At 39.1% G+C, this 16,837-nt stretch overlaps 1 protein-coding gene across 1 annotated transcript in view; it reads right to left on the bottom strand.

The window, feature by feature from the left end:
* Positions 1–16,837, bottom strand: part of PRKAR2A (protein kinase cAMP-dependent type II regulatory subunit alpha) — a 59,797-nt gene that overhangs the window by 7,606 nt on the left and 35,354 nt on the right. Inside the window, exons 3-8 of the mRNA XM_005522030.3 lie at positions 11,812–11,864; positions 10,130–10,213; positions 8,929–9,035; positions 4,826–4,979; positions 2,273–2,374; positions 403–477 (exon numbers count right to left, since the gene is read on the bottom strand). Coding sequence (XP_005522087.1) covers positions 403–477; positions 2,273–2,374; positions 4,826–4,979; positions 8,929–9,035; positions 10,130–10,213; positions 11,812–11,864 — 575 coding nt within the window. The remainder of the gene's footprint in view (positions 1–402; positions 478–2,272; positions 2,375–4,825; positions 4,980–8,928; positions 9,036–10,129; positions 10,214–11,811; positions 11,865–16,837) is intronic.

Genomic DNA, 16,837 nt, shown 5'->3' with positions numbered 1-16,837 from the left:
ACAATGATTTCAATTAACCCTGACAGTTTCTTACAGCTAGTGACTCCTTGTTTAATTTGATCACAGGGGCCTAGGCAAACTCTAGAAGGGGGATTTCATGGAAAACTGCATAGACATTTAATTTCAGCTTCTAAAGGCACACTCATCTTGAATCCTTGCAAAGACTACTTATAAAACATAGATGAGAGAAGAAATACCAAGAAGCTGAAGTAATAAAATGAATTTACAGCAAAACACATACTGTTCATTCCCCAAACATTCAAGAAGTGGTTAAGTAAATTAGAAATATTAAAAGAATAAATGCCAAGTTGGCCCAAGTAACAGAATTTTGCAAATCAATTCCAAACAGAAAAAAAAAGCAGAGAAAGGAGAATGATAAAGAGAAGTTTAGATTTCAAGTACCTGAGAAATTATACGCTCTCCATCTTGATATACCTTCTCTCCTATAACATCCACTATCTTCATTCGCTCTGATGCCTAGAACAAAGAGGAAAATTAAAAATAATAATGAATTCTAGCTCATCTCTATGAACTCTCCTGCATCATTATGACCCCTCCTGAAATGAACAGACATTTACTAGACACACAAACACACAATTTATAAATATAGCCCCAAAATGACATTGTTGTAGTACTGCAACACAGGTCTTAAGACTACCGTAATCAACAGGGAAATAAAATTGTCTAGTGTCCTATCCCTGTGTTTGTCTCACCACTCAAGTTAAAAAATATCTCGTTGGTTTAGAGCAAATACCTGATTTTGGCTGGTTTAGACAGGGAAAAAATCACTTTCTTTAAGATTCAGTTGAAATTTGAAGAAAACACTCCAAAAAAATATTAAAAACTTCCTAAGAGCAAACCTTAATGAGAAATACCAGCAAAACATTTAAGAAATATTTTAACCACTATATACTTAAACATGTGTGTGGAAGGAATTGTGTCTAAGAACTCATTCCTAGAGTGAAGAGGAAGGTGACATGACAAGGACAAGAGCTGTGAACCTTGAGCAGGCCCTGCAGTGGGAGGAGGCAGCACCTGGCATGCCAGGAAACATGCCTGAGTCTTCATAAACAGGAAGGGAGAAATGAGTTATCCCATGTTTCCCATCACCCATTTAGAACTCCACAAAACTATTTCATTGCTTCAGAGCAGTGCAAAAAATCATACCAAGAAAGGAAGAAAATCCTAACAGTTAAAATTCAGCAGATGATTCAGTTGTAATCAATCCATTCATTCCCCAAATGCACCTTCATCTTGCCTATGTTTGAGAAATCAAATTCTGGTCCATGCGTGATTCAACTGCAATGTGTCATGCAAAAAGCCATCCAGTGCTAATGAGTTATTTTTCTGTATCTTTAAATATTTGAGTCATTTCTGTGCTCAAAAAAAGTCACATTGATGGAACCAGTTTAAGCCAGGCACTGAGAGAGAAGGTGTTGTGTAATTTACCCCTTCACAGCTACAACATATAGCCAAAATAATACATAGAAGAGGTTGTTCACACCTAATGATACTTTGCAATATTGTAATTTTCTCCCAAAGGGATTAAGAGCTCAAATATTAAAGATTAATGCTGGAACATATTTTTTTATTACAAGAAAAGTTAAATTATGGCTCAAGGCAAAGACAGACTAATGCAAAAGCAGGTTGGTCAGTTCCAAAAGCCCTCTGACAATACAGGGTGAATCAACAGAATTGACAATTTCCACACTGTTCCTAAATTCAGGCACCACACCCCCCAACAGGACAATGTCATTGTGTTCCCAGGTAGAGTGCTTCCCTTCAGTACTTTAACTCCTGAATATTAAGTTATGTTTAAAGCAAGACTACCATAGCCCTCACCTTTGTCTCAAATTTAAAAGCATTCCTGGCTGATAAAGGCCAAATATCCCAGTAACTGTGTCCTTACTTCTATATCACACCCTCACAGGAAAACACAACTCTGACTACCAAACTGCATTTTGATACCTGTTCCCAGAAATACATGTTGGTGGTTTTTTGTTTTGTGGGGTTTTTTGCATAAAGAACCTTTAAAAAAATCAGACTGAGATAAAAATCAGCAAATCGCTACTGTGAATAAAAGATCTGGGGGAAAAAAAAAACCCAAAAGTATTTCAGTAATGCAAATTAATTTGTGTAGTATATGTGATACGAAAGCTGAACTTAATATTTTGTTCTAAACAAAAACAACAGATTTCTGATTTAGCAGGAACACTGACTGGAGCTACTACTAATGCAAGAATTTGATGTATATGTCTCTGAGAGGTTTTACCTCCAAGGATTTAAGAAGGGGCACAGACTCAATAAATAATTCATATGTCTTCCTCTTCTTTGCGTTGTTTTTCAGTATAATTCTTCTGAACGTCACTCGATCCTGCAAGAAACAGCACAGAGAAATACATTATTCCTCTTCACTGAAATGCTCCCTGTTTCAAGAACTGACAAACGTGAACGAGTGTTTACAGCAAACGCCAGGGCTGAAAAAGCAGCTGCTAAAGTGATACCATATCCACCACAACGGTGACTCAACAGCTCGCATTAGAGTATTTCTGGCGATAACAAATTAAAAAATAGGGAGCTGTAAGACCTCCCTTCGAAGACCTCTTCTCCGACACCCATTTAGGGATTCAATTTTTATTCTATCTTACGCTGCTTTTACGGGTTGAGTTTTGAGGTTTTGTTTGCCTGTTTGCCAATACATCTTTCATGCGGGCAAAATCCCCTCCCGGCGCTGCCAGGGCAGGCCACGGGGAGGCGCTGCGGACCCGGCGCTGCCGGCGGGCGGCACACGCCGAGCGGAGCCGCTGCAGCTCGGCCTGCAGCACCGGGGGCCGGCAAGTGTAAAAGTCAGAAAGTCAGAGGACAGCAAGCAGAAATTTGGTCAGGAAAATGGTGAAGAAGCAGAAACATCCTGAGAGACACGCTTCCGGTCCCCAAAACCATCAGCTGGTACCTAAGAAGCAGCATTCTGAGGTGAAGAGGTATTTTCAAGAGGATGTTTTTAAGGGATGCAGGCTGCAAATACCTGTAACAAGGACTAACAGAGGTGATACCAATGGAACATTAAAGTTGAAGGATAAGGAAGATGAAAGGCAGAATGGTGTTACTGTTACCCAAAGGCAAAAAAAGAGATAAAGCATAAGGGATTTTTCTGTTTTTAAAGGAATTGTTCAGTGCTAAAAGTGAAATGTTTGTGTTCGGAGAAGCAGAAAGAACAGAAACTGTGGGGGGAATGTAAAAGTATAAAAACTCAGAATTTACCTGCTTGAGAGTATCATTGAGGGAGGCAAAGTAGCAATATTTGAACAAAAAAAAAGCTGAGCTGTGAAGGCAGCTTGTGTGATCATGAGGTTTCCCCCAGACAGATTTAGCAGCAAAAGCTGAGGACATTTCCCTCCTCCAGAAGGGAACCACTGTGATAACTGCTTTGTGCCTAAGCCTTCCAGATTTCTGTTGGCCTAAGCCTGCAATGCAGCAGGAGTAATCCACACTTCCCAAATGGCAGATAACCAAAGAGCTTAAGCAATGACTTCTGCATACTAATAACAATATGTTTAAATTACATCAGGGACAAAATAGCACAACAAAACATGGCAACAAACAGAGTAACTACAAGAAATAACTTAAGTTTGAGAGGAAAATGCAGCCTTAGTTAATAAAATGTTCAATGACAGATGATTAGCAAGAGGTCCCTGTTCATCTACACCTTGCTAATTAATTGAATATAATCACAGAGAACCTAAATCCAAAATTAACCCAATTCGTGCAGTTCTTTTCGAAGGCAAACTGGAACAAAGAACCATCTTCTCATTTTCTTCCTTTTATGAATGAGCTCAGTTTGTAGCTAGCTGCTTTGTTCTGTCTTCCTCCAGAAATGAGATTCTGACATTATTCCCTGGTAATTTACTAAACTCTTTTCTTTCACCTCACAAATAAAAGGGAAATCAGATCTCCCAGCAAGCGCTGAAATTGCATAAACAGCCATGTGCAGCAGCTTATCAGTCCTACAATCAAGGTCACAACACAGAACCAGCCGCCAGCAATAGTTGCTGAGGAGCCCAGGGCACAGAGGCAGCACACAACACTTGTGGCTTCAAAGGCTCCCTTGACCACACAGTCCACTTATTATGCCAACCCTCACAGATGAGTAAGAGAGCACTGGGAAATAACCCCATCCAAATAGTGCAGAGACAAGAACTAAAAAAGGAAAGTAATGGCTACAGCTTCACATTCAGCACTGCTGGTCTAGAGACAAAGCAACACCATCATTTAGATTGGTATCTCATAGGTCATGATGACCTGAGAACATCTTCCAAGGTAACAGAATGACCGTTTATTGTGAAGGAAAACAAAGCTTTGGGCAATTTTCTGACCTCTTCAAATTACTAATATCCTCAAGAAAATATTTAACACATTCCCATTCCCTTATGAGACAAAATGGTAGGAAGGTGAGTTGAAAATGAAGAACATCACTTAGATATTATTTCCACCTCCCAAAAAAATAAGTGCTTTAATGCCTCCACTGTCCTCTGCAGGATGAAAACAAAACCAGGACGACTTTTCTTCCCCCCTAACAAAAGCCCCAATTACAGTAAAAGCAAAGCTATAAAGGGACAGATTGAACTACTTGATACAGTTTTTACAGACAAGTTGTTCCAGAAAGTCAGCCAAAAAGATTTGCACAATGGATCTATCATGCCAGGAGATGAGATGACAGATCCTGATAAAATACCTATGAGCAGAGGAGCCATATCAAGAGATGCTCTGGACACAGTGAGGTACTGCTTAAAATATTATGCATATGAGAGCAACTTCCTTTCCTTACCAGTCCCCAAAGGGCTCCTTCTGTTGTGGCAACAATGGTGGCAGCTCTAGGAGTGTTGTACATCAATGCCAGCTCCCCAAAACTGCCGTGATTATCGTAGCGGCCCACACAGCGAGACTGGTTGTCTTTTGCTACAACAATATCATACAATCCTCTGGAAAACAACGGAATAAACACTTTTTATTAGACAACATCCCAGTACAAATCTTGAAAACAGCTTTTTGCTGTTATACAAATAGTCCTTTTATTGCTGTGTGAGATGGAACTTCTTGAGCTTTCCAACTGCTTGATTCTCAACTTTTTTCACTTTTTTTTAGACTTCTATCTACACTATTTTCACAATAATTGTCTTTTACTAAAGCATTTTACTTCTGATAGATATGGGCAGGATCTATTTGGTTTCCTCTGCACAATATTTTGACATTGCTGTTCTGGCCAGGGTGACAAGTAGTTTCATCATTTTTAACAGTGACATTTCACAGCATGTGTGTTACCCAGTGAGGCCTCTTTAGAGTGACTCAGATCCATCTCTACCCATTTTCTCAGTGCCAGCATTGCTGCAGGACCTTTGGGACACACTCAATCCAGCTGCTCACCTGCTACTATGGGCTTGTTTCAACTCCAGCTTCATATCATAACCCCAAGATGCTCTAAACCCACTGACACCTAGCCAAGATCTCTGAATAGATCAAGAGCATATGTCCAGCCACCAGAAATCTCCTTGCACTTTGTTCATACCCAGCTGTAACTTGTTTAAATTCAAAAGGCCTCCTGTACCCTGTTAGCCATGAGGCAACGCTTATAATCAAGTTAAGAGAACAGTATTCCAGAATTTACAAAGAATCAAAACATTGATGAAGTGCAGGTACAAATACAGCAAGTCAGAAGTCAAGACACAAATCTGCACCACAGGAACTGCCTATAAAAAAAAAAAGCTGTGCAGAGAAAGGTAGCCCTTTTAAAGTCAAACAACTGTAACACCTTCAGGATTGTCATGCTTGGGGCTTAAAAGAATAATTTAAAAATACAATTGGAACGGGCTTGATTAATTCTTAGCTATGGCAACAGAGATTGTTCAGGGACTACCTGCTGGCCCAAGACACTTCACAAAATATATCATGTGCAGGAGAAAAGCAGGTAGGGAACAACCTCCTGGCTTTAAGCAGCTGAATACATGTATAATTTTCCAGACGAGTTTATATCTTTGTCAGATGAAATGGTATTATATCCCACAACACCACTAGACACATAAAGAAAAAAGAAAATGAGTGACGAGAAATGGCACTAGGTGAGGAAGGAAGGCACGTGAGACTGCGTAACAATCCTACCAGACACCTTATACTCTACTGCTTACTCATACCTAGGAGAGTAAGAAACCAGAAGCATACTAAAAGTAAACTAGAAAAGGGCTAGTGTTGATGGGAAGTGTCACTAATTCTTTTAATGTCTGATATCTAATTAATGATTCTCTGAGAGGCACCAGAGGGAACAGTCTTCAGAGCTGTTTTTTTCAATCTGGAAGAGCCAGATGGGAACACCTTAAACAAAAGCAACAACAACTTCTTCCCATCTTTCAGCCTGAAACTCACTTACTAGTGTCATTTATTTCCAAATAACTATAGCCACGTAACCTTCAGTCAAGCATTCAGCTGTCTTTGGCCCAAGGACTAAACTGGTGATACAACACTGGGTGACCTTGGCTCAGCTTTATTGAGAAAACTGTTGCTGAGCTGTGAGAGAGTCCATGAGCTAAAGCCCTGCAAGATAAGAAGAATAAAAACAGACCAAAGTGTAATTGTTGAGATGGTAATCGTTACGAGCCCAAGGACTCAAGTGAAAAGTACTGACATGAAAAAATATAAAACCCTCAGGCAAAAAAAAAAAAAAAAGCAAAAAAGCAGTAGAGGGCAGCTCAGCACGATTGTGGATCTGTCTGTGCCAAGAGGCAGCAGAGGCCAGTGCTGCCCCTCCTGAGTGATGACTTCTCAATCAGCAGTGACCCAGCAGGTGCCTCCTCAGCAGCGATGAGTGTCCCATGTTCAGCCACACAACACATCCCTCTGAGCTCTCCCCTCCACGCAGAGGGCACCGAACACCTGCTGCATCCTCACGCTGCACCTCCCCTGCCCACTGCCCCTCTGGGCATGGTGATGCTCAGACACGAGCCATCGGTGAGGAAGTACTGCAAGCAGAAGACTTTAGGAAAAAAAGGCCTATGCCAGAACACAAAGTCACTGTTCATGCAGACAGAAAGAAACTAATCCTCAGGAATATTTAGGCATTAGTTACTTGGGAGTAACAAGGCATGCCCACTCATGAAAGAGCCAGAGTTCTCCAAACTTACACTTGCAAGGAAGTGGAAATATTGTGGTTTTCCATAAAGACCAGTATTGTGCTATTCTTTTGCATGAAAAAGTAAGTGGGTGGGAGGTGGAGGAAGGCTGGTAAGGGGGAAAAAAGGACTGACAACTCCTAACTGCAGAAGTTATTCCTAATAACCAAACAGCCAACAAAAGAGTTGCAGCCAAGTTACTGTTCAGAGCAAAGGCTGCCACGGTGTCACTAGACAACACCAAGTTTAATTTCCTTCAATGTGCATACCTTACACATACTTTTAACTTGGGAATAAAACAAAACAAAAATCTAAACACCTGAAAACCTCCAACACAACTATCTCTTGACAGAAAAAACCTGCTGTGGGGGGTAACACTACATTGGTAGAACAGAGACTATAAAAGCATTTACCTGAATATCTAAGGTAAGGATCCATTTCACTTATTCATTTTAGGTTAAAACTCATAGCACAGAGTTTTTAATAACCAACAGGATAAGAGCCTTGCACAGAAACAAATCAAGATAGGCTGATGGTATCTAACATTTTTGAGAGGCTCCCAAAATGAGTCTAAGTTTCCTCAAAATTAAGAACCACTGCTCTGCACAGATCTCATCTTTGCAGAGCCAGTGGCTCTGGCTTCCACAAGTTCTGATCTGAAGCACCTTACCCTTACCTGTAACAGCCTGATCTCTCTGGTGAATGTGGCAAGAGAAGGATCTCAGCCAGCCTAGCCCAAGACCTGGGATTGGATTGAGGGAGAGCAGTTGAGGAAGATAACAGAGTGTAGAAATGGGGCACTGGTTTAGGCTAATAGGTTGGTACAGCAGAGGACAGGGGAACAGCCATATTGTCAGAATATATTTGATACAGCCTTATGTTCTGCAGTTTCACTAACCAGAAAGGGGAATGTCCTTAAAAGGAACAAGAATTATTTCAAACGAGCAATTTCTAACCTAGAAATTCTTTTGCAATTCAAAAGGCAACAACATGTCTTGAAGAACTGCTTCGAAAGCATTTCATATAATATTAATAGTGCCATTATTTCAGTGATAAACAAGCTAACAGTGCACCAAAAAAGCAGTTTGCTAAGATCATATTCCAACAGACGTTTATCAATCACTCAGGTAGTATTCTGTTTAATATTACAGCTTTGCAGAAGGAAATAAATCCATGTTCTTAATTACTCTTTGGATATGGTTATTCAAAGTAACATTAGTCACATTTTTTTCCAAAAGGGTAAAAAATACTAAAAATGTCCATGCACACATGTATGTATTATATGCCTGTTACACATATACATGATACCCAAAATTATGATGTGCATTTGCTTGATGGAAGAAATTCCAAAATGGCACCTTAAACTCTGCAAATACAAATCAAAATCAACACAGGCAGAGCAACCCCAACTCTCTCTGAAGTCAATCAGCAAAACTAACAGAATAAAGTCCAGATTTTTCCATGGTAGCCACTACCACGGATTTTTATTTCTGATATTCTCCTTCCTGAAAATAATCTCCTACCCATTCTCCCTAACACAGAGCTACTTTTGCTGCTTTTCCCCCTCCTTGTCCCCCAGAACAAAATATAACCTGGTCTACAGACAACATGTAATATGGCTGGTTTTAAGCTGTGCTTATGCTGACAGACAGAAAAACTAAACTGAGCAAATAATTTTCCTTCAGAAACTTTCCCACAGTAAACATTCCCTAACATTTCTACAAAAACTGAAAAGAAGCATCCTCTGCATTTCACAGGCACAGCTGCTTACCGCTCAATGACATAGAAGTTATCTCCATCATCACCTTGGTCAATCACATGTTCCTGAGGTTTCACCTTCCTCTCAAACATGGCATCAAGGACCTGAGACAGCTGCTCCTAGAAATCAAATGGGGTGGGGGGAAACCAACTATCAGAAACACACCTTAGCATTACTGCTGGACAAGAGCATGTTAGTTTCATTTGGCCTGGACAGTAAACTGGAATATGCATCACACTTTTGTACGTTTTACTGTACAAAAATACAAGTAATATATGTTGATTTCCACTAGCAGCTCACTCCTTTCCAGATTAATAATAAGTACAGTAATACAGAGAGCCAGACTTTTAGCACACAAGAGCCATTGTCTCAAATTTAGGTCCAAATGGCTCAATTTTCACATACCAGTTCAGTGCCAAAGCACACACAAACGTTTGGTATAATCTGACACAGCTCCACTACAATGGACACACATCAATTCATATAAACAGTACATGTATTTCGTTGTATGTATGTCTAAAAATGGCACCATGATCTATCAGTAAATTATCTGTACTGTCATCATCTAAGAGCCCCAGTCATGATCAGGACTATACTGAACAAGACTCTCCACAGACTTATTTCCCTCGATAGTCTGTTGTCTTAGAGAAGCTGCAGTTCTAGCCCCAGTGAGACAGGACAGGTACAGATGTGGAGCCCACACAGAAAATGGGATAATGCTGGTCTGCACAGCAGGCTCCAGCTGGATTTCCCTCTTGACCCGTGACTAAACTTCCTTTTTTTGCAGGCAGCACAGCCAGGGAAACTGTCAAAACCAAGAAAGATGACACCATATAAATGCTTTGCCTTGTTGCTGACCTGCTTTACCATCTTTGCTATTCCCAAGCCCATTAACAATATACTTTTGCTGCATTTTCAATGACCTGATGTTCAAAGTTGAAGATGTAGATCACAGCTGAGTTTCTAAAAATACACTATATGAACACGCAAGCCAGTCTTCATGCTGCTGATACACTTGAAATATTTACTGCACTCCTGAATTTGGGAATTATAATTGCAGTATCTCTTGGCACCACTACACTGAAAATATTCCTTATCTTTTAAACAGAATTCTATTTTCTTGTCTTTAAAAACTGTATCTGGACTTTTAGATCATATTAACTGTACATAACAAAAATTAATTTCATTTAAGATTTCCTTAAAATGATATTACCTGATCTAGGTTTTTGAAGAGCAAGATATCTTTACATGCTTCCTGCAGTCTGCATCGCTGTTCATCAGTTTTTGGATGAACTACCTTTAAAACAAAGTAGAACGGAACAGTCATGACAACAAAGAAATATGATTCCAGACTAAACCTTCACTTCAGCATGAAAAAGCAGAACACAATTTAAGTGTCAAAAATACACAGTCCTTTTTTGTTGTTTGCATAAACAGTATTCATATATAAACATACAATGCAAGACAGAATGAAAGACACATAAGAAAAACATTATGCTGACAATTAACATATGAAAAATAACAGTGAAGAAAGACAAGAAAGAGGAGGATGCCTTTTCCATTCCATTCCCTTCCCTTCTAACACAGCCATAGCCACAGACAAAGCTTGAACATACGAAACAGAGGAAGAAGTGAACGGTTTTCTTCCTAACCTCTGGCTATATTAGTCCCAGTATAATTACTGTTGGCTCACAGGCAGTTTATATCCTATATGATACATAGGAGTCTCAGCCCATCCAATAAGAAGTTATTCAATAACAAAATTACTTAAATAAAAGCTTTATTGTTTGAGATATTTTGTTACTACCTCCCACTTATAAACATCAGGTTAAAGGAACCAGTAATCACTGTATCATGGAAATGTTTATACATGTGCTTGTTAGGGGCTAATTATGAAAATATATATAAAAAATTAATTACCTGACATGCACCACATTAACATTTCCTATTTCTGGAATAACAAGGATTCCAAAAACCAGTTATATCAGTAGGCATTTCTAAAAACTTATTTTCCAAAGTTAAACAGGTCTCAGATCCTTGTTTTAAGAGAAAACAGAATATTGAATCATCAGTCAAGAAAATTAAGACGTTGATGCAATAAATATGTCCAAGTTCACAAATATTTGGGTAACCAGACACACTTATAGTGGGGGTTTTTTTACAGCATATAAAATTATTTATGAAGTGTATTTACAAAGTATCTCTTCTTTTTAAAGAGAAATCATATTAGACTTAGATTTTCATTGCAGAAGTGTAAGCATCTTTGCAATGGAACTGAAAAGGAACACCAGAAGCCCAGGGAGGAAACACTGATTTTCAACAACCAGGCTACAAGATTTGCTTGCACAAACCCACCTCTAAAGAAATACAATTACAGTATCTGGATTTTCAATTCCTAGAAATTCCCAACTTTCAAGAACAGAAACAAGAGAAAAAACAGGTGGCCGCAGACTTAAAATATTTCAACCAAGCACTTCAACCCAAGCAGAACCACTCTGACAAGAAAGACAGTAAAAAGCATGTGAGGAATTTTAAGCACCCATGAAGAAACAGCTGTGGTAAAGCTCAACTAATTCTTCTCAACAGCACCAATGATCTAGGAATTGCCTCAACAAGCCTTTAAGAGATTTAAGAAAGGAAAACAGCCAAAGTTTTAAAGATGTCAGATCTTAAGCACAGCTCTCGAGTCCTTTGACGTAAAATTGTATTATTAAAGCTGTAGTGACTAAAAAAGTCCATGAGACAAAGTGGCTCTAAATTTTGAAGCAATATCACTTTGCCAGTGTCACCACACCACACTCAGCACAAAATGCACAAGTGGTAAGAAAAGGCAATGTACATCTGCCTGTCAATCTGTAGAGAGAACCATGCATGGAGTGATTTCCTCACTCTTACCCTTTGTTCTGTATCTTCCTCCTCTTCATCTGGATTGAATGCTTCAGCACAAACTTGGAAGAAAAAGAGAGAGGAAATAAGTAAAAGTAGTAATTACATGAGAACAGCAAATAAATCAGTTTAAATATGTTTCTTCTATTTTCCTACAGGAAAAACAGAATCACTTTTCATTTTGTCATTACAGTGGCAGAGGCTCAAATCCTGTCTGTTCTCTGAGCAGGCACAGCATGGCTGTTCTCACACTCTCATGTAAAAAGTCTGTGACTTACTAAATAATCTTTCCTAGCAAGTACTCAAGCATGGACACAGATTTCCTTTCAACTGGTATCAAGACATAACAATCTCCATTCAGATTCATTTACAAGCATCTTCTCTAAAAAGCAGGGGGAAAAAACTGCTGCTACTCTGTTCTTTGCAGTGCAATATACAGAGCAAAACACTGAGAAAAAGGAGTACAAGGAAGGATGAGCCACTCCCTCCACCTCAATTCCAAATTGCAAGTGAGTATCTATATTTTTGGAGGTTTTTTGATATGGAGAAATCATGTTTTCACAGAAATTAACCTGGGAAATTAACCGCCAGCTTCACCATAGTACAGTCTATGAAAAAATAGTATTTAGTTCCATCCCCCACATGTTCCTCTATCTTGCTACATTTTAACCAAATTAATGTCAACTGGTGATATGAAAACAAGTCTAAAATTTACAGAGTGATTTTTTTTTTAAAGTATGAGAACAGTTGTGAAAAATTACATACTATATTGCACTAGGACAAGGCTCTGCCAAACATGTCATTATACCTACAGGACCAACTGAAAGAGATAATAATGCAGAGTAGCCGAAATTTCAAACCATTTTTGTTCAGTTTTAATTCTTCAGAAAAGGCTTCTCTTCAGTTATCTTAACAATTACGCTATTACAGAGTTTCACAATACTAAACACAGACACCGTGGCCGCCAAAAGCCCACAGTTCCAGCTTAGATTTTCTTATTAATTCATGGATATTTACAGTCCTTGCATGTCAAAGTGATGTGCACATTCTAACCACCAGTACAGAAAGTCAAGGAAAGTGAGAGTCAGTCCTGTTTTCATCTAGCTGTGCTCTTTAATAACAGTGGTCTCACGTCTGAGGTTATACATTACTTATAAAATTTTACAAGGAAACATAGACAAGCGTTTTCCTTTGTACTTTATCCAGCATTGTGACAATAGTGAAGACTTGGCAGCATGCCCAGAAGCACACTGCAATGACATCTAACTGCTGAATGGACTGAGAAAGTATAAATAAAAATCCAGAAAGTCTAGAATTCAGCAACTTGTAAATAATTCAAAAATGCACACATGCCTATTGACCCTGTCATCATGCACTCAACAGGACTATAAAAATGCAAAACTCTAGCATAATTTACTAGGAAAAATCTGTTTGGTTTTGTGTGTCTCGGTTTTTTTATTTGGTATTTGTTTTCTCCCTACCTAAAAGATACAAGTCTTTCCTAGGAAATTGGATTTTAATTCTTTTTTTTCCTGGAGAGAGTGAGGAGACTCAAATACAACAAGCATTCCACTTATCAAACCACAATTTAAAAACACAATCATATAATCATTAGGCATCAGGCATTTAGAGAGTAAGTACTGCTCATACAATAAACCTGTTTAACAATACAGAAACAGTGTACTGACAGTGCACCTACCACACACATGCTTTTAGTTTAACGGAGCCACCCACACTTAGGCCAGATACTCGAAGGATAAACAGCATTCTTCCCCAGCTGAAAAAAAGTATAGTCCACTCCAGAGTCCAAAGATGACTGGTTTATGGGAAGGTGGATGCTTACAAAACTACAGAACTTGGACTGATACGCTGATGCACACAATATGCAATACAAAGGCACTAACAAAGAAAACATTATTAGCATTTTGGTGTGAAAGCTTTCTTCCTCATTCCATTTTACAGTAAAGATCAAAATCTATTGTGAAAGCTTTGGATTTTCTAATAAGGAACAGTTACTAAGAAGAAAGGTTCTGTGGTTTAAACAGTATGGTGATAATCAACTCCATTTTTTACAACTGGTGTATCTTATGAGCAGTCGGAGTCCAATTCTCTATTAAGCACAACATTACATACTATAAATACACTTCTGTACATTTTTGAAAGTACCTGGTGTATAAGCACATTCAAGTCACATCTATGAATTCATAAATCACTGTACCACTATACCATTCTATCATTCAAATTCTAATATTAAGTTGCAAATTTGATTTTGTTCCCACCTCAGCTGCAGGGAAGCTACTGCTAAAAATGCTTTAGAATTCAGGAAATCCTCTTCAAGATTTCCTTGGGAAAACAAGCTTTATTACCACAGCTAAAACTAGGGCATCAGAGCAAGACCTTATCTTAAAATACACATCAAAGCAACACAGTCATCTATAACTTCAGTATGAAATGGTTATGGCTTTGATTAAGGTCTGTAAATGTAGGTTTCCCCTATTTCATCTTACCCAGTATTGGTGAAAACAGCTCCCAAAGTCCACCACGGATACAGACTAGGACTTAGTACCCCTCCCTTACAAATGGAAATCACTTCTGTAATGCCCGTGAATGGGCACCATAGAAATACAATAAAAACATTGCAATATACCACTTCTTCCCATGGTCACATAGAATGCCTTCCCATTATGCTTCTCATTCTTCAATCTCCTACTGGGATTTCTTTTCCCATGGAGAAGAGTAAGCCAGACATTTTGACTTCAGCTTTGGACAGCTCTGATTTACACGACTATTTACTTGCAGGCAGAGCTATAAAACTTAATACAACATACCTGTTGTGGTATGCTTAAAAAAGGGAAGAGACACAAAATTCTCAAGCTTAATTAATATTATGATATGCTGGTAAGCTTTACAGCCTACTCAGAACAACCAACAGTATTTTTCAAATACTCTAAAATGTGACTAATGAGAAGAAAAATCAACATTACATCAACCGATCCCATGTTTTATGGTGCAGTATGTCAAATTTTTCTTGCCACTATTTTTAATTGGTAAATCATTTAGGGAAGTCTGAACTGTTGAAGTCTGAACTGTCACCTGTGTGACGGTCTTACCTTCAAAATGTTTCATGCTGTCTGCTGCTTTGCTGTTCTTCGGGCTGTAAAGGTTCCCCATAACTACCCTAAACTCTGCCAATGCCTGTCAGAAATCTAGGGAATTTCAGGACTCCTGAAGGTTATTCATTTGTGCACTACAGTACAGCCAGTCCTAATGAAAAAACATCTGATCTTTCATCTTGACTGACTGAAAACGTCCTTGACCTATTATTTCACATGTGACTGAATTCACATATTAACTGTTTAAGTGTCCAAAAAAAACAGACACTCAGAGGCAAGCTTGTTCTCACAAGATTCTCCTGAAAAGCGTTGTTTTTCAGACTCACTGAAATGGCAGCTGGAAGGGATCTCTCTCTGAAGGTCATCCAGCCCAACCTACCTGTCCAAGGGCAGCTACTTGGAACTGAGGGCTAGTTTGGGGCTGACCTGGAAACCTCCCAGGGTGAAGATCGCACATCTCTCTGCTAACCTGCTCCACCACCCTCAGGGGAAGAAGTTTTCTTAATATACAACCTGAAGCTCACCAGTATCTTCATATAATTTGAAGTGACTTCTGAAATCACACCTTGCCTAGCTGGGATTTTCAGCACAACTCTGCCCTTGAGCAAGAGCTGAGCAAGAATCCATCAGTGGAAGTTACACACCAGTGTGACACATCTACAGCTCTATCAGCTCACACCATGCAGACCAAGCTTCCTTCCAAATCCACCCATACACAGTTCAAATAGCTTTGGAACACAAAAAACTGTTTTCAATTTTATGAAGCTTTGAGATAAAAAGAAATTCAGGCTTTTATCCTACCATCTACATTTAGTCTCTCTTAGCTTCTGCAGCTCTCATGCTGCACCTTCTTTGGCTTTCAAGAACATCTGTTAACACTTCTGAAGGCTCAGAAATGATACAGCTCCATCGCTGCTTTGTTATGCAGGTGACAGCATCTGAAAGCAACCGAGATCTTTGTAGCTGCAGCAATGACATCAGCAGTGGATGGGTGAGGGGGAAGCAAGGGGTGGGGACAGAAGAAGAAGTAGCAAGACAAGTTTGCCAGTACAAACACCACCTTTGTTTATGTAAGTTTTAATCACTCTCAAGATAATATTGTTCTGCAAAATATGTGTTTTGTCAAGATCAAAGTCCTTGCACTCTATACAAATCTGTATGCGAATGAATAACAGTTGAGCATTTAGATCTGGCAAGTCAATACAGCCTCAAAGAGAAATGCACAGCATCCCTGTCCCCGAGAGATCACTTTTTCAGCCAAGAGGCTGATGCTTGAACACCTTCAAACACACACAAAAGAAGGAAATTTAAGTTTGATATTCTATGTAAGGTGAATGCATTATTAGTATTTCTGTTGCTACTAAAACAATGGATGCCCTGTCATACTCTCTTTTCAATTTTGGATCCCACCTTCTGCACTGCAGAGTGAAATCCTATTCACTCTTTCTTACTTATGAGGATGCATCACCTCCAGTTGATCCTATCAGACTCATTAATAAAAATCCACTCAGAGCAGTACATGCAGAACCACTTTCCCAGTTATTTATTCAGATGAGTTATCTTAAACTATGTTTAAGGCAGTGTTCTTTGCATCTGAATTTGTCAAAGCTTCAAGCATTTTTTAAGTCTGTCTCTCAAGGGACAGATGCATAGCCTCTTCTGGGAGCACTATGCCAGCTGGAACGATGACCACTTCCAGTGGCTTGTCATTCCCTGTGACAGCTGAGTTGCACTTCAAAACGATGCAGTCAGATGAACTAGGAAGCTTGAACAGCACTTACACACAGGTCTTTGCTGGCACAGATAAATGTGATTTTCCACACTTGGAAAACAACTTCAAGTTCCCTCTCACTTCTGTTGCTTGGTTAGCTCAGAACTTTTTGGTTCAGAAATTGCACTTTGTTTCTCAAGTGAAAGATCTC

The sequence above is a fragment of the Pseudopodoces humilis genome, chromosome 13 (assembly GCF_049639895.1).
Source record: "Pseudopodoces humilis isolate 2021_Gansu_Grassland_sample_001 chromosome 13, ASM4963989v1, whole genome shotgun sequence".
Lineage (NCBI taxonomy): Eukaryota > Metazoa > Chordata > Aves > Passeriformes > Paridae > Pseudopodoces > Pseudopodoces humilis.
The sequence above is the reverse complement of the archived record's forward strand: the minus strand, read 5'-3'. Positions and strand labels throughout refer to the sequence as shown.